Genomic DNA, 24,210 nt, shown 5'->3' on the forward strand with positions numbered 1-24,210 from the left:
CCATAAATACAAATAAAGATCAAAAAGTTTCAGTATATAAAAGCTGACTATAGTACTTCCTGTAACTTTCCTCTTACCGATTCCTGGAAGCCATGGCTGCCACCAAGATCGACATAGACAGCATCTTTGTCATATAGGACACCACCAACTCCAGAGAGCGGTGCATAAACCAACTTCTCCTTCTCATTTAAGCAGCGCTTCTTTTGTTGTTCAGGAAGCGCACAGGGGTCCGGGAGGAAACTGACATCACTCACAGCAAAATCTCCTACACCTGGAAGACAGATAGAGGACGATGGCTTGAGCTGTAAGTGTATCAGCTGTCGACAAAAACAGCCCACAGGTGGAAGGCTTCAGCCACAAGGATATCGTTTGTCACTGGCACTCTGCCTCTCTAGCTAACCACCATCATCAGGGCAGAGGGGATTTGGTCAACTCAACACCTTTGGTAGCTGAGGCAGAGCTGAGTTAGTCTTAAAATTTCTGGCAATGTGGCTCTATCTTGTTTAACCATTTTTCAGTTTTCCTGAGAAATGAAGTAACTCATCCCAAGAGTTCCAGAAGTTTGGTACATTTTATAAGAAAAGGATACCTGGCATGTGGATTTGACTTTTATTCTTCAAGTGTGCTCCTCTTAAATAACCATAAAGAGACACCTTTCGGTCACACTTGATATTTGTTCGAATATCTTCTGGGTTTGTCAAATCTTCCATCCTAGAAAAATAAAACCCAATCATATGGCAGAAATAAATGTCAATGTTTTTGTACTTCCCTTCAAGTGTCAAAGACTGAGCACGTTGTTGAGAAAATTATAAGAAATATAGAAATAAGGAAGTGCATTTCATCATCTACCAGAGGAAAAGAAGCAAACACATGATTGCACTGCTCTTAGGCTCTACATAATATACCTTCTGTGAGTAAGATACCAGAAGTGGGAAATAACGTACACCTGGGGTTAAGGAAGAGATGAAAACATATGCAGAAAAATCCTTTATGGAAGAGGAGTAAGCTTTGACCTAGGTTTTCTGGTGTGTCCTGGATTCTGGCAAGTAGAGAAAGGGATTCCAGGCTGAGAAAACAATATGGAAAAAACATAAAGGAAAGAATGCACAAGGGCACATCTGGGTGACTAGAGCACCATGGTCCAAAGCAGTTATCACTGAGATTAAGGTTGAAAAAGCAGGATAGGACCATATTATACAGCCTTAAATGCTTCAAAAAGCCTCACATTTTTCTAAACATTTCATACTTTACTTCTGAAGCCACAGCATCTTTGGGTAACGATACAAAAAAGTAGGTATTCTCCACTAACTATATTTCTCCCTCATTATTCAAAAATAAGCACAAAATAAGCTCTATTAATGTTCTTTTTATGACCTTTGTAGCTTTGAAATATACAGGCCAGAAAGAAAAACTTTACATGTACTTTTTACCTGTCTGCTAGGATATAAGGATGAGAGGTTTGCCATGTAAGAGGCCTAAACTTCATAACTGTAATAAAACGGCCCAGATTGTGAATTTCTTGGTTTTGATATTCTCCATGTACCATTCCAGAAAGGTAGAACAGCTTGGCACCCTAAACATTAAAAAAGAAAAAAACTTAAATTTCAATTAAATTTTTGTCAATACTACATCAAAATTAAGAGCTCTAAATAAGAAGCAATCCTAAGGGGGACTTCTAACAAACCACTTATCAGTGCTTCCCAAACTTCTCTGCCTTCTTTCAGTACTCATCTTAGCAGGGCTTAGTACAAGCAGAAGTGCAAATACATTTAGCTTCAGGACTGCTCTCCAGTCAAGTAGTGGCATCTGTCTAGAGTACTGCACAGAGAGGACAGTGAGGCTCCTGGGCAGAGGAAAAAACTCTATGACCAGTGGGCCACAGCAGTATGCAGGGGACGGTGGAGTGTCAGTATGTGTGCACTACAGTCCCTGGTCCTGTAACTAGCAGAAACTTCGAACAAACCCTATTAAATAATCCCAAATCTAAAACACTTAGAGGGGCGCCTGGGTGGCTCAGTGGGTTAAGCCGCTGCCTTCGGCTCAGGTCATGATCTCAGGGTCCTGGGATCGAGCCCCGCATTGGGCTCTCTGCTCAGCAGGGAGCCTGCTTCCTCCTCTCTCTCTACCTGCCTCTCTGCCTGCTTGTGATCTCTCTCTGTCAAATAAATAAATAAAATCTTAAAAAAAAATAAAAAATAAAAAAAAAATAAAATAAAACACTTAGAGCCAGGTACTGCCTGGTGCTGGGGGGCTACAGAGACAAATGAGACACACTGAAGTATAGACTATTTTAAGGAAATATTCCAGGGACAATGAACAGATATATAAAAGAAACTCCAAAGGTGAATCCTGAAGGAATGCTTATTAATCTCTCCTACTCAACCTTTTTTTTTTAATTATAGTGTTAGTATTCAATAATTAATTCTCTTCCTACCGGGTAGACTTCTGTCCAGAACCTGTGTTTTAATCGCTTCTTTGTCTTTTTCAGTTGCTTATTATACTTGAAGGAATCTAAATGAGTGAGGACACCCATAATTTTGGGAAAGCCATGTACTTGACAGATGTTTAGAAATTCAAATGTTTCCATTTCAAACCCAAAGCTGGCATCTATAAGCATCAGAACCTAAAACAAAAAAACACAATTATTCAAGGAAACTACTCAAAATAGACCATAAGCAAACTATGGTCCTTGAGCCAAATCTGACCCATGACCTGTTTTATAACTAAAGTTTTACTAGAACACAGCCATATTAATTTATTTAAGAATGGCATATACCTGTGTTTGTACTACAATGACAAAGTTAAGCAGTTGCAAGAGAAACTATGACCCACAAAGCTTAAGATAATTTACCATCTGGCCCTTTACCGAAAAAGTTTGCCAACTCCTATTCTGGACTAAATCAAATGATTACTTAGGGATCATCATGACAGAGAAAATACCACCCTTTCACTTTCTCTAAAAGGCCATGAGACAAAATCCACCACAATATAAGTTTCCACTTCAAGAAACTGGATGTTTAGAAATAACTCAGAAAAAGCTGGATCTAATTTGGCCCTCACGTGGAAGGTCCTCACTTCAAGAAATAAAAATTTTTATAAGGTATTTTTAGGCCAAATAACAGGTCTCTAACAAGAAATGAAGTAACAGATCTCTGACATCCAAAAAATGGGATGAAGTGGTAATCAATGAAAAGTACCAAAAATGTAAGAAAACCAAATATTTTTGTTTCAGTTATCTCACAGGGAAAAAAAAATTTTTGCTGGGAGGTATATAGTAAGCTCTATCTTATTTGTTAATTTGTAACATGCAATTGCTCAGAAACTTAAAAAAATTAAAAAGCTACCACTTTAGAATTGAGCCAAAAAATAGTAAAGTTACGAATGCTAATCTAAGAAAATATAAGCATATAAGACCAATTTTTAAGACCTGACTCTTTAAACATACAAAATAATTTCAGAATTGATTCCTGGATATGTCTAGTTTTAAGATATTAAAGACATCTCTGTTCCCATCTTTCTGTAGCTAATTAACACACACACACACACACACACACACATACACACAGAACCAGAAACACTTATCTTTGGTTAAATTAAGGAATATTCGTAATCCTAAACCACAAAAATACATGAAAGTGGGCCACTGAGCATTCCAAGAAAGCACAGCTGCCACTGCAGACCACAGGCCAAGCTGGTACACAGAGTTCTTCCACGCCACTGAACAGGCTGAAGGTGAGCAAGCTGGCAGTGGAATAGCCCAATATCCCATTTGATGCCACAAAGTGCCAAGGGGCAAGCAATTCGTTGTAGGAAGAGAGGAATAGGTAGCAACAGCCCCTTAGCTGACAATCTTGTCAAATAAAGATAAATGAAGACTGTATTATTCCTTCAAAGCACACACGTACACACAGACACATATCCATGTATGTACATGCCTCTGCTGTGACTTAGGCTTTATGACAACCCAAGGCAGAGCAATCAACATTTTAAAGAAAGTTTAAAAATTAATGTACATGCAACATAATGCTTTAAAAGAATGAGGTTGAGCTACAGTACTTATATATTTTTAAGACATACTGAGTGAAAAAGAAAGCGAACTACAGAACATGTATAGCATATGCTTTAAAAGGGTAGCATGTGTATTTATACACAAATCTAGGATACTGCTTTGAGGGAAATTGAGAGATGGGGTCAGAGCAGAGCAGAGAAAACATGCATTGTGCTCTGTAATACAGTTTTATTATTTTACCATGGGTTCCTTTTTTTTTTTTTAAGATTTTATTTATTTATTTGACAGAGAGACAGCGAGAGAGAAGGGGGAACACAAGCAGGGGGAGTGGGAGAAGGAGCAGCAGGTTTCCTGCTGAGCAGGGAGCTCATATGGGGCTCGATCCCAGGACCCTGGGCTCAAGAACCGAGCCAAAGGCAGATGCTCAATGACTGAGCCACCCAGGTGCCCCGCATGGGTTCCTTTTTAAGTTTTAAAAAGATGTATATGAAAGACATCTTTCTTGGGGCACCTGGGTGGCTCGGTTGTTGAGCATCTGCCTTCGGCTCAGGTCATGAGCCCAGGGTCCTGGGATCAAGCCCCGAGTTAGGCTCCCTGCTCAGTGGGAGACCTGCTTCTCCTTTTCCAACTCCCCCTGCTTGTGTTCCCTCTGTTGCTATCTCTCTGTCAAAAAATAAATAAAATCTAAAAAAAAGACATCTTGCTTAATATATCTATGCTTTTAAAATTAGGAACTTGGATAAAATCCTTAAAATTAGGAACTTGGTATATTTTACATTAAAAAGAAACCAATTACTCATATGCTAAATTATTTAAATCATTTCAAAGACATTAGTTTATACTAGTTTATGTTGACAATGACACATTTTTATTAATAGTAGCATTACATGTTCAAAATTTGAATGGCATTGAGTTTTCTGACATTAGAATGGCACAGCCATAATATCTACATTAAATTACTTTTTATTTTATATTTTAGGACACTTCCTGGGCCAAAGGATAAAATCTGTAGCTCATGTCACCAAACAGCTTTCCAGAAATTGTTCAACCAAAAAACAAACCAAATAACGGCCTTTGTTACCCCACTCTTCCTAAACAATACTGCTTTATTTTTTTCTTAGATTTTTGTTAATTTAAAATGTAATAAATAAAAATTAAAAATGTAATTAATGAACATTACCATTAAATGCAATCAAAGTTGCACAATTTTCATACACTATGCACTGTCTAGATTTTCTGTTATAAACTCTGACAATTTCTCAAAAGCAATTCATATACTTATTTTGTCATAATCATTAAGAACTGGAGTTTCTGACACCACCAAGAGCCAAGTTCCCATCCTCAGACAAACTACTTAACTTCTAGGGCCTCAGTTTCATCCTCTGTAAACTGGAGATAATACCTACTACCTCCAAGGCATACTGGGGGATTTGATGAACTAAATTTCTAGAAAGTTGTTAGCACATTGCCTAGTAAGGGTCCAAGAAATAGTCTTACTACTTATATATTTACATGTTTGTATATCTGTATGTATATCTTAATTAACTATGTTTGTTAAAGGTTTTTTTCTGTAATTTGCTTTTAGATTTGACACTACATTTCATTGTGCATATTCCATTTTTATTATATATTATACAATTATCACAATATTATATAATTATATATTATAACCATATTATTATCATCAGTTCAAACACATCGATGGTGTCCCTGATTATATTCACCATCCCTTTAATAATAAGCCTTTCTTTCCTTCAGCATGAGATAAATAATTGAGCACACTGCTGTTAAGTCCTCATGAGAAACTCACGCCACCCCCACTGACTTACCAAATCTGCCACTTTAGCCAGATCAATCATCATATTAATGTCACACCCACATTCAATAATGGTGAGTCTGCGCTTTTTACCTGGAAGTGAAAAGATAAAAATTTTATTTTTCTTTTTAAGATTGTATTTATTTATTTTAGAGAGCAAGCATGCTAGTAGGGGGAGGAACAGAGGGAGAGGGAAAGAGAGGGAATCTCAAGTGGAGCGCCACATGGGGCCTGATCTCACAACCCTGAGATCATGACCAGAGTCTAAATCAAGAGCTGGGATGCTTAACTGACTGTACCACCCAGGAACTGCACCACCTCCTCCAAATTTTACTTTTAAAAAATCCTGAAATAATGTACCCATTTATTCTAATTACCATTTTAAATTCTATCCAGTAAAGTTTTCTTGCTGTGTTCCCTAATTTTAAAATAATATTGAAAGTCTATACACATGAATAAAGTGCTTAAACAGGTAAAATTCTGACTGGAAAGAGCACATAAGCACATTCATTATGACCGTGATCCTGCCATTCAGCAGTAGGCCAACACTTCTATCTTTATCAAAGTTTCCCAAGTTTCCATTAAGCTAAAAACATCCTCTAACTTGATGTAAGAGAATTTTCATGGAACAATCATTATTTCTAACTTAAGGTACAAGGAATCAGTCTGAGACTCTTGATCTTAGAGTGGCGAGTTCAAGCCCCACGTTAGGGGTGGGGTTTACTATAAATAAATAAACAAACAAACAAAGGAATCCCTGGCTATCTCAGTCAGTGGAGCATGTGACTTTTGATCTCCAAGTCAGGAGTTCAAGCCCCACAATGGGGTAAGAGTCTATTTAAAAAAAAAAAAAAAAATTTAAAAAGAAATCTGTCAAAATGACAGGAATGCCTTTAAGATTAAAAAAAAAAAAAAAGGCTTGGAGCACCTGGGTGGCTCAGTTGGTTAAGCACCTCGCTCCTGGTTTTGGCTCAGGTCATGATTTTGGGGTCCTGGGATCGAGCCTTGCATTGGGCTCTAGGTTCCACACTCAGTGGGGAATCTAGCTGATTCTCTCCCTCTACCCCTGCCCCCACTTGCACTTGCATGCTCTCTCTCTAAAATAAGTAAATAAATCTTTAAAAAAAGAAAAGAAAAGCCTCCATCCAACTATATTATTGCTATAATCAGAAATTTCACTGGGTTATGGACATTGGGGATGGTATGTGCTATGGTGAATGCTGTGAACTGTGTAAGACTGATGATTCACTGACCTATACCCCTGAAGCAAAGAATATATTCTATGTTAATTAAAAAAAAAAAAAAGAAATTTTAGGGGCTCAGTCAACAGAGCATGCAACTCTTGATCTTGTGGTTGTGAGTTCAAGCGCCATGTTGGGTGGAGAGATTACTTAAAAATAAAATCCTTTTAAAAAAGGAAAGAAATTTCAGATTCTTCCATTGCCATTTTGGGAATTTGTTTCATCTTCCCTCAAACGGAAAGGTCACCAACTTCCAGACCAGACAAATTCTCACAGAAAAAGAAAGCTCCCTCACTTCCCTAACAATGTGGCTTCATGAGGGCAAGAAGGCATGCCTGACACACAGCAGATACTTACTATCTATTAAATGAAGGTGGTCACCATGAACAACCCAGGCTGCCCAGGCCTGCCAAACTTTTCAGAGGAACACACTTGGCAAATTCAGATAGCAGTCAGAATAAGGTATATATCTACATCATTATTACATTGGGGAATCTATCTTTTTTTGAAGCTATAGCCAATTTAGTATTATAAGAGAGGTAATACGAAGTGAGAACATTACTTTAAGATTGACCAGTCAAGAAAATGTTCAGCAAAGACATGCCTATCCCTCAGACGACATATGCCCTATCAGCCTGGGGTAGCACACTCCTACCTGACACGATCGTTACAGGGCCTCTGATCTCTGTCAGCTTCTGCCTGGTGAAGTTCCGAATGAGGCACTGGATCAAAGTGCTCTTTCCAACTTTTGGAGGCCCCATCACCACTACCACTATTGGTGGGGGCTCTAATGGAGTTCGATCAACCACCGGAATGTGATGCTTTTTTGTCTTCAAATCCTGAGTCCTATTTGTAAAAAGAAAGAAAAACTAAATCCATTTTCAAAATATAAAAGGCATCATTCTTATAAGGAAAGATTTTAAAGACAGCAGAACAGACAATATGGATACAATTAACTTGCTAACTTCTAGACCTAATCCAAATAACCCCTTTAGTAAACATGTAACAGACTGACTTCAACAGTACAGAGTATCAAAAACTCTGCACAGCTTAAATCTGATTGCTTTATTAGCTGACTGTAATAGTTTAAAAAAAAAGATAAATGTGCAGGCAGTGTATCATAATGAATAACAGCAGGAGCTCTGGAGTTAAATTTGGCTCTCTTAATAGAATTTAATTCAATAATGTTTAAAGTACACTGCCTGACATATAATAAGAACTCATTAAATAAAGCTATTACTACGTGTTACATGAAACATATCCAGAAAAAAAACACAAGCACACCTATTACCATAGAAACTGTTGAAATCTTACAAATTCTTTCTTTCTAGTAGGCTCCATGCGCAGTGTGGGGTCCTATGCCAGGCTTGAATTCACATCAAGAGTCAGATGCTTAACCAACAGAGCCACCTACCAGTCCCACAAAGAAATTCTATAAAGAAAAACTCTCAAGATTTTTTCTCTTGGACAAAAAAAGCCAATCGGTGGGCAGATAATGGAGGCAAGGCAGCTTCCATAGAAAGACTACTTGCTCACATTTTATCTATTTTTTAATTTTTTTTAATGTAGGGTCCATGCCTAGCACGGATCCAATGCAGAGTTTGAACTCACGACCCTGAGATCAAGAGATGAGCAGAGATCAAGAGCTGGATCCTTAATCAACTGAGTCACCTAGGCGCCCTGCTCACATTTTAGTAAAAGGAATACAGCATGTCCTTTAAAGCTGCTAAAGACTCATGAATCCAAACATCATCTGGGGAGGTTCCTACTGTTTAAAAAGAATAAATGGAATGAACAACTAGACTCCAGCTAAACATACCTGTGAAAGGATCGAGCCATCCGCACAGCAGACTGGACTGCAAAAGCTTTGGGATTTCTTTTCCGGGCATCTTCCTCATCTCCAAGCTGGAGATCCTGCAGATGTCGTTTCTTTTTCTTCTCAGCTTTGGGCCCACTGTTTTTCTTTCTGTGTTTCTTCTGGTCCTTAGTCTCCATAGTGGCTTTTTACCAATTCACAAGTAACTCTAACCTACATTGGTGAGGCAGGGATATGGGAAGCATTTTACAATCCAGAAAACACCCAAGGAAAAAGATTAAATTTCATTTCTTTCTTTACGAAGAGATAAGGTATTCCTGCAACAAGGACAGAAGCTGCTTAATACTATTCCCAATTTCATTTCTGTTATGTTATAAATTAGATTTGTTAGCTTTCTGCTTAAGTTACTTTTTATTCATCTTAAGTGTCTATATCAGCATTATTTCTGTAATAATGAAAATACTCTTTACCTATACTTTTCAACACAGTGGCCATTTACCACATGTGGCTTCTGAGAACTTAAAATGTACTCAGTGAAACTGAGAAACTGAAATTGAATATAATTTTAATTAATTCCATTCTAAATTTAAATAGCCATAGGTGACAAGTAGTTACCATACTGGACTGCTCAGCCCAAAATATCAATTAGACTAATGAAGTGGTTTCCAAACTTAAACCATCTTTAAGACATTTTAACATATTAAAGCATTTTAATAATCCTCCCACATGACAGCATGAGTTACTTTTAGTACCTGTGGATTCTATAAAACTTTTAAATTATAATAACCACTTATATGCATTTTAAAAAACAGTAACTTCTAGATGTGTGAGATATGGTTGGTTGTGAACAATGCCTGGAGATCACGTGGATCTGCAAAAACCCTGACAAAGATTTCTGAGTGTCCCAGGAGGTCATGGCCCATACATTGAGAACCACTGAATTAGTGAGCTTTCTTAGGAAACCAGGCTGCATACAATCTGAGTACTTGGCTAATAAAAAAAAAAAAAAGAAAGAAAGAAAGAAACTAAGAAAAGAGAAAAAAAAAAAAGTCACTTCACTCAGGGTACTAAATTAATTTCAGTTATATAAATATTTGTGTCTGCCTATGATGTACTAGGCATTTTGCCAAGAGAGGACAACAGCTGTGATCTGGCAGCGAAGGAAATCCAAATAGTATCTTTCATGCCATGCAGTAAAGGGACCACAGGAGAAGGCTGCACTTAGATCGGTCAGAGATACACCCCCGCAAATAGGAAGCCCGCATATACCAGCATAATGTCATGAAACAGCAGCCAGGAGTTCGGAGAGCCGAGTTCTAGGAACCGCTTTGAAAATAAATAGCTATGTGATTTCAGGACCTTATTTTTCTTCCCTACGACATTTTGATTCCAAACTTGTACTGACACTTTTCTCTCTCTTTGGGGGCGGGGAGAGGGATGGGAAAAGCACAACTTGGAATCAACAGATCTGGCCCAGGTCTGAGTCACCTGCTAGGATTATCCCGCCAAGACAAGACCTCTCTCTTCTCCCTGCCACCTCCCCACCCCGTTTGGGCTCTCTGCACGAATTCATTCAGCCGCTCCCAACGACCTCGGAGCAAGACTCCGGCAGGTACTGGGTGCGACTGGGCCAGCGCCTGAGGCGCTCTTCAGGGGCAAAGACTGTCCTGGCCGACCTTGCCAAGCACGATTCGCAAAACTCTCAGAGCCCCAGTCCCCGGGACTCCACCGCCACCGCCTCCCCTACCGCGGCCGTTACCGGGTTCACAACTGCTACTTCTCAGGCCCGCATGGACAGCGCCGGAAACGGAAGTGTACCCTACGCGCGGACTCCACAGGCCGGCAGGAAACAAGGAGGCAGAAGAAAGAGACCGGCCAAAGGACGACTCGCGGGAAAGCCAGAAGGAGGCTCCTGATTGGTTGAGGACGGGCGCAGGCGACGACTGCGCGAAGCGAGCCCACCTGAGGGCCGCGCGCCGCCTCGCCCTATCCAGGCCGATGGGCCGGAGGTGGCACTGCCAATCTTGCGTTGGGACTCCGAGTCGTTTCGCCGTGCACATCCCAGTTCCTCCGGAGGCCGTGGCGACAGTGCGGCCTGGACCCCGTTCCTTGGTGTAGGACGAAAGACGAAGTAACATATTTAGTCTCGGTCAACCGGAGTCATGGCACCCGTCCCCTCCGAATGCCGCCGGCGTCGGGTTCCTCCATGGCCTTTTGGAATATCCGATGGTCGGAAGTCTGTCTGGCTCATCTGCCTGCTCATCCTCAAAGAGCTGGACATTCTCGGACCTCTTTAGTGCTGTAATTCCCTCTTTTGCCCGCACCAAGACTGAAGGCAGGGACAGACTGACTAAGCACGTTCTCTGTTCCTGGGAAGGGGGCTTTCCTTGGAAGAACGCAGCCTCCTGCAGTTTCTTCCGGCACAGGTTTGCCTTGCCAGGGCCCTGCCTTGGGTTTGGGGCACAGGTTTGCCCCACCTGAGGGCCTGCCTTGAAGTTCATCTAACCCCCATCTCAGGTGAGCTGGGATGTCCTCGTGGCTACAAAGCTGGGTACATTTTCAGAGTGTATGTCTCCCTCCTGTCTTGGAGGTTTTCTTTTCAGTATGATCTCACCAGTGCTCCTGAGACCCACGAACCTAGGCTTACTCCTCTATGCTTCATGCTTTTCACCGTGAGCTCATTCTGTCTCTCAATATCCCACAAGTATTTACTCTGTGGTGCTAGGGAAGGCTACCCTACAGGGCACACACTTCTCTCATCTGTCAAGAGTGTGTAATTATTTAACTCCCTCCAACAATATCCCTGTCACTTCTTGGAGCTTTCAGTATACTGGTAGATAATCCCAACATTCTCTCGACTCCATGAGTCGCACTCTTGTCCTGTCTTACAATCAGCCCCTCACTCTGCCTGTGATCAGACCCTAGACCTTGTCAGGTCCAAGCGTCGTAATCCCCAAAGCATCCCACACTGACTGCCGCCTCGTATCTTACCGGGTTACTCCCTCTAATGCCCTAAAGCCAACTGTAATCCAGCCAGTATCTCCAACCCGGATCTTACTACCTTCTCCCTTGATGACTTTTACTTCCCTAGTAAATTAACTTAAACTCCACAGGCTATCATTGTCAGTCTCTTGTATACTGCCTCACCTCTCTGTCACCTCATCATATCTGCTTGGTAAAATAAGAGCCCTGGGTAAACCCAATTCTGCATCTACTGCACACTACAACGAATGGCTGGGGGGAAACCCAGAACCATACTGACCACCCTCAGCTCAGTAATGCTAACTTTGCCTCGTCTGTGCCATTCTTCCAAGTGAGTATTTTGCATCTCCTCTTCTCTCTTCAATCCTTCCCACCACCTCTCCCTTCCTTGCTTCTGATTTCACCAAAAAAATGGAACTGGAGACTTCTACCATGTCAGACTTTCACCATCACATCCACTTATGCCCCCCTCTGCTGCCTGCCTGTTACTGTAGGTGAACTACCGCTATGTCCACCTAAAGGAATCCTGTTCTTGAGTGCAAGATCCTATCTCCAGGGTATCGTTCCTCCCAGTCTATTCTCTTCCCCAACATCATCAGTTTTTTGGGGGTTTTTTGGCAGACAGAGATCACAAGTAGGCAGAGAGGCAGGCAGAGAGAGAGGAGGAAGCAGGTTCCCCGCGGAGCAGAGAGCCTGATGTGGGGCTTGATCCCAGGACCCTGAGATCATGACCTGAGCCAAAGGCAGAAGCTTTAACCCACTGAGCCACCCAGGACTCACCCAGGCGCTCCCTCCCCCTCAACATCATCAGTTTTTACTGGACTATTCCCATCACCGTACAATATGTAGTTATTTCTCCCATCTTTATAACAAACTCCGCTTGGCCCATTTCCTATAACAGATACTACACCTTTTCTCCGTGCCTCTTTGTAGCAAAATTTCACAAAGGAATAGTCTCCAGTTCCTCTTCTATTCTCTTTTAGATTCTCTTTGCTCCCAGCACACCACTCACAGTCTTGACTTCTCCTTTCTTTTTTTTTTTTTTTTTCAAGATTTTATTCATTTATTTGACAGAGAGACACAGCGAGAGAGGGAACACAGGCAGGGGGAATGGGAGAGGGAGAAGCAGGCTTCCCGCCGAGCAGGGAGCCTGATGTGGGGCTCAATCCCAGGACACTGGCATTATGACCTGAGCTGAACCAGACGCTTAACAACAGCCATGCAGGCACCTTCTCAGTAGTCTTTGCTAAAGGTTCTTCCACTCGAACCTGACTGTTGAAGTTAGTCCACAGGATTTTGCCTTTGATCTTCTTCTCTTCTATGTCTCTACTTCTTCCCTGGGTGATCTCATTCTTTCTTGTAGTTTTGTATGTCATTTGTATCAGTTAACAATTTATTGTATCTCTGCTACAAATTCATTCTTAATTGCCTGCTCTAAAAATGCTTCCTTTGACCCTGGCATATATGTCAAGTTTTGTCAGTAGAGGACAATGGGGAGACTTTGCAGGAGCAAGCAGTCCTTCTGCCTGGTTCTGCTCTGCTTCTTGGTAAGGCTCCTGCAGGTGGGTCATTTTTCCAGGGTCCCCCTATGCCCATTTCCTAGCACTTTTGTCATGGAGGGACTCTCCTGAGACACCTCCCTTTTGTCCAGCACCCAGAGAGGGATTGCCAAAAAGTTCCAGTGGTACAGCACTGCAGCGACCACCCTGACACCAATGGGGTCACCAGGGGTATGGCTGTAGCCATACCCCTTCAATGAGATCTAGATCTCAGCTGATAGGGTTGGGAGTTGAGGAGGGGGACTCTTCCTGTGCCTTCTATCCCCGTCCTAGTGTAGTGGCTGCTCCTCAGGTCTGCTATTCTTAACATTCTTCAGAGTTCTCTTCTTACGAGCCCATACCCATTGCTCCAATTCCCTGTTGTAGTTAATAATGCTTAAAGTAAACTTTCTCTGTTCAAATTACAGTGAGTTTCTCTCTCCTGATTGGACCCTTAACAACACACCATCATTTGCCAGCAACTCCCAAATTTATATCAATGATTCAGACCTCTTTCTTGAACTCTAGCTTCCTCCCTAACATACCCATTTGTTTTGTTTGTTCAAGATAGAAACTCCCAATTATTAATGCCAAAAAAGAAAATTTTACACATCATTTAAAGATACACAATAAATCAGTTATGTCCTGGTAATGGAACTAAATAGCTTGGGGACAAAAGTATGGGGACTCTTCACACATGCGTTTATAAATCTCTTGAATTTCGAACTATGTGAATATATTATCCACTTTAAATTAGAATAAAAATAAGAATTTTAAAAACTTTCTAAAATCTTTTCTGCCAGTTATTTTATTCTCCCCCTATTCAGAAGTTTGTATATGATGTGATATATGGTGGGACCTTTGAAACTGAACTGACATATCCATTTGGATGTATAATAGACATCTCAAACGTGCCAGTAATAGGACTTGTGAGCATCAGAACCCAAAGCCAGTGCTCTTTGCCATCCTGTAGATATGATACTCTTACAAACTAGGTGTTTCAGGAGAAAGCAACCATTGTGGGTACATAAGTATGCAAAGTTATAGTCATGTAGCACCTTAGACACAATGGCTGCTTCCCAACTTCCCTTCTTTACCTTCTTTTTTTTTTTTTTTTTGAGATTTTATCCATTTATTTGACAGTGAGCGAAAGATCACAGTAGGCAGAGAGGCAGGCAGAGAGAGGGGAAAGCAGGCTCCCCGCGGAGCAGAGAGCCCGATGCAGGGCTCGATCCCAGGACCCTGAGACCATGACCCGAGCCGAAGGCAGAGACTTTAACCCACTAAGCCACCCAGGCACCCCACCACCACTTCTTTACCTTCTTTTACCTTCAACCTTATAACTTTGGTTTTAAAATTATATACAGCAAAAATGTAAAATAATATGGCATTCCTGTTGTTATTTTCCATATTTAGAAGAAGACCCAGCATTCTGTGGAAACGGAATCCGAGTCTTGCTGGCCCTAGAGGTTTGTGCATAATGATGGAGGGGCTTCCTCTTGAAAAGCAACAAGATGGAGAGGTGGGCTGGACCAGCTGGAAAGTCAGAATTGTACCACCTGGCACAAGGGCCATTTCTGAGCATATTAGATCTTAGATACACTCCATTATACGTAACACATTACGTATACAATAATTATGACTCACTTTGGAAATCTAATTCTTTCTCTTTTCAAGATGTGTCTCCTGAAATCATTAGATGTAATGTCAATAAAAGAGAAGAGCCCAGGGTGATCCCTGACATGTGCAAACATTTGTGGTTTGACCTAGAGAGTTCTGGAAGGAGCATCCCCTCACTGATCAGATCTCTTACCTCTCAAGCTACCGTGGCTCATTCTCTGATCTCATCCCTTACCACATCCTGTGTGTCCATCCAAACCCACTTCATCAGCAAGGAGGCCTTTCTTCAGCCCCCAGCATGGTCTCTGCACCAGGGCTGGAGCAGTCCGGAAAGCCTGATTCATGGGGTCTGGGCACATCTTTTTCCCTCTCTAGGCCTCACTTTTCTTGTTTAGAGCACAAGAGGATAAAATGGCTGTGGCCTAGGGCCATTCAACTCTGATGTCCTTAAGTTGTAGAGCCATTTCCCTCAAAGTCCTGGGTCTCTTCTCCCCCTGGGTGGGAGCTCCAGTGGTGGGTGATCCCACCACTATTGGCAACGGCAGACTTCAGAGAGGGCCAGGCAGAACTGTGACCACAGTGCCCTTCTTGTCCTACAGCATCTAGAGACTGCCCAGACAGACCTGTGTGGGAGCTTCTGCCCAGGGGTCCCTGCTTGACTCCTGAAGGGGAGAGCACCTGGCCCCTAGCAGCAGCCCCCAGGAAGGGTCCGTCACCACTCTGGCCTTGAAATGTGCCTTAGAGTTCAGCCATTGACTTAACAGCAGGTCGCTTTGGGAGAGCCTCTGCTGTTGTCAGGCCCACTATACCTATGTACTTTCTGGTCTAGAGGGAGCAGGGGACAGTGCCCCCTCCTGGCCACATATGCACCCATCACCTCAAGGGCCTTTCACGTATGAATAGTACCAGGCCTTGATGATGTTCTTGATTTTACTTTTTTTTTTTTTTAAGATTTATTTATTTATTTATTTGACAGACAGAGATCACAAGTAGGCAGAAAGGCAGGCAGAGAGAGAGAGGGAAGCAGGCTCCCTGCTGAGCAGAGAGCCTGATGCAGGACTCGATCCCAGGACCCTGAGATCATGACCTGAGCCGAAGGCAGCAGTTTAACCCACAGAGCCACCCAGGCGCCCTTGATTTTACTTTTTAAGTATTCTCTGTGTCAGACTGTTCCAGCTCTCCCTAACCCAGGCAGACAGCCTGAAGGTTATATACAGAATTTTAAAGATTTTATTTCTTTGACAGAGAGATCACAAGTAGGCAGAGAGGCAGGTGGAGGGGGAGGCAGGCTTCCCGCTGAGCAGAGAGCCCGATGTGGGGCTCAATCCCAGGACCCTGAGATCATGACCTGAGCCGAAGGCAGAGGCTTAACCCACCCAGGCACCAGGCATCCCTATGTACAGAATTTTAAAGTGTTCAAGCCTGTCTGCTTTCCATTTGGGGATCTTTATTTATCTCCAGCTTTGTACTTAGATCCTTAGAAACCATTAATAAGCTTGTTCCAAAGCTGGGGCCTATAGCCCTGATATGGGCTGAATTGTGTCCCTCTAAAATTCATATCTGGAAGTCCTAATCCCTACTACTTCAGAATATGACTATATCTTCCGAAGTTATCCCACACAGGGGGATTTGGATATTCTCAAGTCCAGGCTGGTGTCTCTGCCCAGGGCCTGCCCAGGTCAGAGCACTCCCTCTGGGCCACACAGTGGGTTCTGACCATGCAGAGGCTGGACTCCACCAAGTGTAGGGGCAGTGGGAGCCAGTGGCCTTCCAACCTCGCATGTGCAGGGAGCTTGCCAGAGGAACATTTCTCACAAATGATCATGAGCACATTAGTCCCCTGAGAATTCACAAAAATCTCAGGGTGTGCTTTCATTTCCACAGTTGATGGAAATTTGAGCCAACCTTATGTTGATCTCATTGTGCTGGTGGCTATAATGAGGGCCCCAGAAAATCTAATTAAAAAACTATCTTTCTGTGATAAAAGGTCCAAGTCCAAGGAAAACTTAATAATCTGTCACCTTGATTTAATACTTTGTTTCTATTTATACCCAGGACAGCCACTTAGACTTAGGCAGTGCCGAGATGCTGGGCTGAGTCAGTGAGGGAGCTGGGGTGAGTGGCAGAGGTGCTCTCTGTGCCAGGGAGACAAGACCATGGTGGAGTGGCCTTGCTGGGGGTGAGGCTTTGGGTCCTAAGAACAGCAGGGAAGACTGGACAAATTAGCAGCTGAGGCAAAAGCAGTCAAGTTTCAGTCTAATGCCTTGTTGGCAGAAGAGCTGCTTGGGTCAAGTTTGCTTTTGCATCCCAGAATCTCTGTGTCAGCCAGAGTCTGTGTCATTATGCCTCCACTTTGCTCTGTGTGTTCCCCTGTCCATGTGGGAAGAGCTATCACAGAGCACCCCCAAAGGACCCCAGAGATCTGCAGTTCAGATCTCATTCCCCATGGTCTAACCCGAAGGGGTAAGAAGGAACCCAATCCTCGACCTGGGACAAATACAGCAGAAAGTGATAATCAAAAGTGCCAGCTAAAGAAAAAAACGTTGCAAGTGCAAACACCACATGCTCCGCACAGGTTGGGCTCTGCCTTCAGCATCTGCGGCCACCAAGTTGGCAGCTGCAGGCAATAGGAGCTGACCTCCTGGGGTCAGGGAGCTAATGGTTGTAGAGCAGGATTTTGTTACAGATAACTCAGCTTTTTGATAGGCAGGTTAACAGTGCTTTTGCTATTAGACTCTCATTTCAGTTCTGGGGGACGGAGCTCTGGTAAAGATCATAGACATATAGGAGGCACACCCCCACACCACCCGGAGCACATTCCAGCAGCCTGGGCGGGGCCACAGCAGGGAATGGACACCTGCAGGAAGGAGTCCACTAATGTGCTCCATAGGCTGGGCCTGCCCTCAAATACTACCAAGAACACCATGAGTGCTCCCACTCGCTAGCTGCAGCCTTTCCCAGTGCTGAACCAGCAGACTGGGGAGAAGACAAAAGAATATACTAGGAAGCCATATTCTCTGGTCAGGGTTTACTGTGCTGTTTCCCCACCCCTCCCACTGCTCAACCCCTTCCCTCCGAAAGCCCAGCATTGTACTACCTGGGGAAGGGGTCGTGGGGTCTTGGAGTCCTGCCCTGTAGGAAATCCTGGGTGAAAAGCAAGCATGGGCATTTGAGCTTCTTAGTCCCATGTATTCTTCCATTACAAGGAAAGCGGGGAAATAGGAGTGAATAAACTTGAGATAGTTTTTTGACCTTTCTGGACTTGTTCTCTTTTTTATAAAAGGAAAATGTGGACTAGATGAAGTCTAAGATCCCCCTTGAAGAGCTCTCCTTGCAAAAGAAGGTTGGAATGGCAAATAAACCGGGCCATTCCATAAGTGATTTGCCAATAATAAGCAGTAATAGTTTTTTCTATGTGGTTAACTTTGTTCAACTGTATTCCTTTCAAAAGCAAAGTAGACGGCCCAACTTCATCCTGGGCAGGAGCTCTTACCCCTCTCTGATCTCTTGGGAGGATTAGGGAGTACAGACAGGCTTACATGGAGGTGGCTATATTGGTTTTGGTTTTGCCAGGTCACCTTTCATAGGGTCATAGGATGTTTGTAAAGGAAAACATTTTTAGTTAATTTTATTTTGACAGCATACCTTGCAATGGGCAATGTGCTAACAGTTTTCCATTTAGCATCTTCTTTAATTCTTTCACCCACCATTTCTTGGAAATTTTACCTGCATCTTACAGCCAAGAGACTGAGGCTTGGCTAAGTGGTAACGTGCTCCACATCACAGCAGACGTAGATGATCAAGCTGAATTCAAACCCGGGCACCTAAAGCCTGAGACCGCATCTACTGTGCTCATCTCCTTAAATAACAGAAGAACAAAAGCAATCAGTCTCCTTGTTTTGTATTAGTAGACATTATGGAATGGGAGCTGTTGCCCAGCAATGCTCTGCACAGGTGTTCTCTGAGGGTTTTGGGGTGCCCTGTACACAGCAGTTCATCTGAGCCCCGCAAGCTCCAAATGTGTGCGCAAGAGAAACACTATGCTTCATGATACCAAAGCAAATCAACAAACAAATCTCTGATGGATTCAAAGACCACTTTGAACTGATCATGCACCCTGCCTCCTGCAACAGTGAAGGAGGAAAACCTACATATATGTTGTTCTTTGGCATATGGGACATGTTGGGGGCGGCAGTAAGATGGTTCTGGAACTCCACACCTTGCACATTTTTAAACTCAAAGATCTGAGGTTGGGCAATGAGCCACTTCTGTTGTTGAATCGTCAACCATTACCCACTGGAGCACCATCAGGTCCAAATGCACTCTGGTCCTCAGAGAAGCAGGCTAGGTCTCCCGGCATCTGATCAGGTAAATGTAGGTTTGAGAAAGGACACAGCTTTTTTTTTTTTTTTTTAAGATTTTTATTTATTTATTTGACAGAGATCACAAGTAGTCAGAGAGGCAGGGAGAGAGAGAAGGGGAAGCAGGCTCCCTGATGAGCAGAGAGCCCAATGCAGGGCTTGATCCCAGGACTCTGGGATCATGACCTTAGCAGAAGGCAGAGGCTTACTTAACCCACTGAGCCACCCACGCACCCTGAAAGGACACAGCTTGTATGCAGAGAAGGCCCACCAGCTTACTCTTCAATGCGAGATTTCACCAGCTGAGGAAAGCTTGGGCATCACAGTCCTTGGAGACATGAGCACAGAAGACTGGATTCCCAAATATATCTTACATATGTATATATAATTTATCAAAAATCAATAAAATATTAATGTATATGTTCTGTTAGTACTATATTACATTTTATATATTATCTGATCTATTTTATATGTTCTACTTCTTTATGCTTTCTTGTTGCTAGGTTGATCTTGACTCTTGATATTTTATTTTTTAAATTATAGTGACTATTTTTAGAATAATAGTACTTAAGGAGAAAGTCATCAAAATTATCTGATTTAATTTTAATTAATTTTTTAGTTTTAATTTCTTTTGACAATCCATGTGTCTCTCTGTCTTATTATTTTATCCGAAATTCTCATTAAAACAACCTAAGGGACACCTCAGGCTTAATTATTTAGATTATATATTCCCCAGGTCATTGAGATATGCACTGCTAGGTTAGAAGAGAAACCATCACATTTTATGTTATAATAGAGTATCTTTAAATACTTCCTAAATACCCCTATAATCAATTTCTCTCATTCATGCTATAAGAATAACCTTTGACAAATTTTTATGAAGAATAATTCCTTGTTCTCTTGCATTTTACAATACTATCCCTCAATTTCCTGTTCTCTCTTAATTTACACTGAGCTGTTATGTTCCTTACTTTTTCTATCCTTCAAAAAAAAAAAAAAAAAAACAGTTACTGTCTTGTTCAGCAGATGGCACTGTTAGGTTATGGAATCTGGGAGAAACTGCCATGTATTTTCACTTAGATACAAGGTGTGTATAATACCGACATCAGTTCACCCAGTAGCTGGGATCCAGTTCATGTGATGACCTCTTTCAACACTGAAAGTACAGTTAACTTATGATTTAGAAATATCAGTCACTGGTGATGATTTCATCACAAATAGATTCTGTTTTACAATCCAATAAACACATTAACAGAGTAGTAAGTCATCCCATGCCTCCTGTTACAAAAAAACTGCTAATGAAGATAAACACATCAAATTTTTGACAATAAAATAGGTAAAATGGTCCATTCTATGATTTTTCATTTGGATGCTGTTACAAGTCTAGTAGTAGACCCTAACAGAATCTATTTGCTGTCTGGAGCCATGGCTGTTTCATTAGATTGTGGAATTTAGACAGTATATAGGAAGAAATTAGATAAATCAACATATGTTGTTTGCTCTCCATCAAAAGCATGTATTACCAGTACCAGGGCTGATACCCTTGCCAAAGTATTTCTGTGAATCAACAAAAACTTGCATTATAACAACAGATTTGCTTGGACAGAAAGAGGGTCTGCATCACTGCCATTGGGAGGCCACCGCTATTAAAACCACATGAGATCTGCCTGGTGAAGACCGTTTGGAGCAGGCATAAAACGGTGGAAGTCACATCTTAATGTCTGGCTTGTTCGTTTAATGTAATTACTATACTTTGTGGGACAAAGACTCCGGTATTTGCGGCCTGTACTGCATATGTTTGATTTTTAGGTGTCTTAAGCCAATATGGAGTCTGATCTTACAAAGACTTTTATTTGGACTCTCTATGTGCTGCCTTAGGGTTAGGAATATAGTGCTCTTGTTGAGGGGAGGTGAGCTCTAAGAGCAGCTTTTTTCCAACTCTTAGTGATCTTCTCTTTTTCAGAGGAATGCCACAGATTTCCTTTTAAACTCATTTTGCTGGGTGCCTGGGTGGCTCAGTTTTAAGCATCTGCCTTTGGCTCCAGTCATGATCCCAGGGTCCTGGGATCGAGCCCCGCATCTGTCTCCCTGCTCAGCAGGGAGCATGCTTCTCCCTCTCCCACTCCTCCTGCTTGTTGTTCCTTCTGTCACTGTGTCTCTGTCAAATAAATAAGTAAAATCTTTAAAGAAATAAACATTTTGCTTAAAAATTTAACTTAAAATATTTTAGCATTAGTTGCAGAAAATGTTTGAATAAAATTCTAGTTTTGGGGGACGCCTGGGTGGCTCAGTGGGTTGGGCCTCTACCTTCAGCTCGTGATCTCGGGGTCCTGGGATGGAGCCCTGCATTGGGCTCTCTGCTCAGCAGGGAGCCTGCTTCCCCCCCCTCCCCTGTCTGCCTCTCTGCCTACTTGTGATCTCTCTGTCAAATAAAGAAATAAAATTAAACAAAAAAAGCAAAAACTATTTGTGCTATTGGGATGCCTGGGTGGCTCGGTGGGTTAAGCGTCTGCCTTCAGCTCAGGTCATGGTCCCGGGGTTCTGGGATTGAGCCCCACCCACATCGGGCTTCCTACTCAGTGGAGAGCCTGCTTCTCCCTATCCCTCTGCTATCCCCCTGCTTGTGCTCTCTCCCTCTGTGTGTGTGTGAAATGAGTGAATAAATAAATTTTTTTCTTTAAAAATTTTATTCTCTTTTGTTTTTGATGTCACAATTTACCTTTTTATGTTGTATATTCATTAACAAATTATAGTAGCTAAAGTTATTTTAATACTCTTTTCCTTTCACCTTTATATTAGTCAAGCAGTAACACAACATCCTATTACAGAATTAAGAGTTTTCTGAATCTCACAACACCTTACCAGTGTGTTGTGGTGCCCACACACCAGTTGAGGAAATATCAGGTGACACTTTCCCAATGATTCGTGAGTGGGCTTCTTGCTGAAGTCTAGAATGCTGTCAGTAGGAACTGCATCCCTTTAATGCCCTTTGATATTGTTATCTCCATCTTTCCAGATGTCCTCCCTCCCTGCCTTGGAGCTCTACTCTGGGTGATACTGGAGAAATGGGTTTCTTTAGCCCCAGCCCACACAGCTGGGGAAGCTGGGTACTCACTTGCTCCTCTCCCTTTGCTCCTGTGGGTGGGATCCCTAGCCTCCTCTTTAAGTTTTGCTGCCTTGCGGAAAGGGGTGAGGCAAGAAGTTTCCTCTCACAAATGTGTCCAAATTCATTTGTTTTGTTGGTGCAAGGGAGTACTGGGATTTCTTCTCTGGAAACCCAGCCTTCTACCAAGGCTCGCTCCTCAGTGGGTGTCTGCCCAATTCAGTGTTTCCCAGGTGTTCCTGGACTGCAGCCAAGAGGTGTTAGAATCATTTCACAGGTTCCTGTCAGTTCCAGGGACCACATGGGGATCTGCTTATTACATGATACACAGGTGGGGAAGACTCCTCCTTGGTCCCTTGGACAATTGTGCTCAATCTCACAGCTCCCACAAAGGTACTTTTGATCATGGCTAGATGCTGAATTTTAGGTGTTGAAAGGGTGATAACAAGGGATGTCTTAGGCTGCCATGATGTTAAGGTTCACTCCCCTGTATTTTTTTCTTTGAATTACAAAAAAAAACCTTTTAATCTTTAGGAAAGAACAGTACAAAAACCCATGTATATATTTTACTTAAAGACCAAATTCAAGTTTCACCAATTGTTCTAATAATGCCCTTTTAAGAAGGATCCTTCAAGGGTCATGTAGTTTACTCACATGTCCAATCTTTCTAGTCTCCCTCAATTTGAAACAGTTCGATTTCCTGGACTTTGATTACCTTGGGATTTTGAGGATTATAATCTACTTTGTAGAATGTACTTCAATTTTGCTTTTCCTGGTATTTTCTTGGGACCAGACCCAGATTATCCATTGGCTGGATTGTCACTGAAATATTGAGTTTTCTCACTGCATCCACTCAGGTGGACATGACGTTGCTTACAGGTGGCCCATGCTGTTGATTAAACCATTACTGATAGGGTTATTTGATTACTTGATTAAGAGGGTGTCTACCACATTCTTCTCGAGTTATTTTTTTCACCTTTTATAATTAAATATTTTGTAGGGAGATACTTTGAGACCATATGATTCTTCATCCATTAGTTTTTTCTAGTATCCACTGATATTTAGCCAAAGTCACCATTACTGTGTTAACCACATGGTGATTCCTCAGTCCCTTTTTTTTAAGATATTTATTTATTTATTTGACAGAGAGATCACAAGTAGAGAGACAGGCAGAGAGAGAGGAGGAAGCAGGCTCCCCGCTGAGCAGAGAGCCTGACCACCGGGCTCGATCCCAGGACCCCGGGACTACGACCCGAGCCGAAGGCAGACGCTTTAACCCACTGAGCCACCCAGGTGCCCCAGTAATTCCTCAGTTCTATTATTTCCTTCTACATTTATTACACTTGATCTTAACCAAAAGGCTGAGAAGCGATCCTTCTACATTTATTGATATTATTCTGTAAGGAAAAACATATTATTTTCCCCCATTTATCCATTTATTTAGTATAGACTCCTGGATTCCTATTTTGCTCAATGTTGTACAATTATTTCAATTCTTATATTGCCACAGAATCTGCCAGTGTAAGTCCCTTTGTTTTTAAGCCATGTCCTTTTGACATGGTCCCACTATTTTTTAGAGTTACTTTCTCACACAAAAAATGTTCCAGGCTCGGGGCGCCTGGGTGGCTCAGTGGGTTAAAGCCTCTGCCTTCGGCTCAGGTCATGATCCCGGAGTCCTGGGATCAAGCCCCATATCGGGCTCTCTGCTCAGCAGGGAGCCTGCT

General features: G+C 42.2%; 1 protein-coding gene across 4 annotated transcripts in view; it reads right to left on the reverse strand.

Annotated features, from left to right (window-relative positions):
• LOC111144842 (BMS1, ribosome biogenesis factor) overlaps positions 1-10,763 on the reverse strand; it is a 45,158-nt gene extending 34,395 nt beyond the window's left edge. For 3 of the 4 annotated variants that reach the window (XM_022499379.1, XM_022499380.1, XM_022499377.1), the window contains exons 1-8: positions 10,642-10,763; positions 8,886-9,095; positions 7,722-7,912; positions 5,839-5,918; positions 2,435-2,623; positions 1,431-1,573; positions 590-711; positions 78-271 (exon numbers count right to left, since the gene is read on the reverse strand). In XM_022499379.1, coding sequence (XP_022355087.1) covers positions 78-271; positions 590-711; positions 1,431-1,573; positions 2,435-2,623; positions 5,839-5,918; positions 7,722-7,912; positions 8,886-9,061 — 1,095 coding nt within the window. In that variant the 5' untranslated portion in view covers positions 9,062-9,095; positions 10,642-10,763. Of the gene's footprint in view, positions 1-77; positions 272-589; positions 712-1,430; positions 1,574-2,434; positions 2,624-5,838; positions 5,919-7,721; positions 7,913-8,885; positions 9,096-10,151; positions 10,182-10,641 lie in introns of those variants that run through there. The other variant, XM_022499378.1, reaches the window with a different exon arrangement.
• Between the last annotated feature and the right edge of the window lie 13,447 nt (positions 10,764-24,210).

The sequence above is a fragment of the Enhydra lutris genome, unplaced genomic scaffold, assembly GCF_002288905.1.
Source record: "Enhydra lutris kenyoni isolate GAN:26980312 unplaced genomic scaffold, ASM228890v2 scaffoldscaffold12, whole genome shotgun sequence".
Classification (NCBI taxonomy): Eukaryota; Metazoa; Chordata; class Mammalia; order Carnivora; family Mustelidae; genus Enhydra; species Enhydra lutris.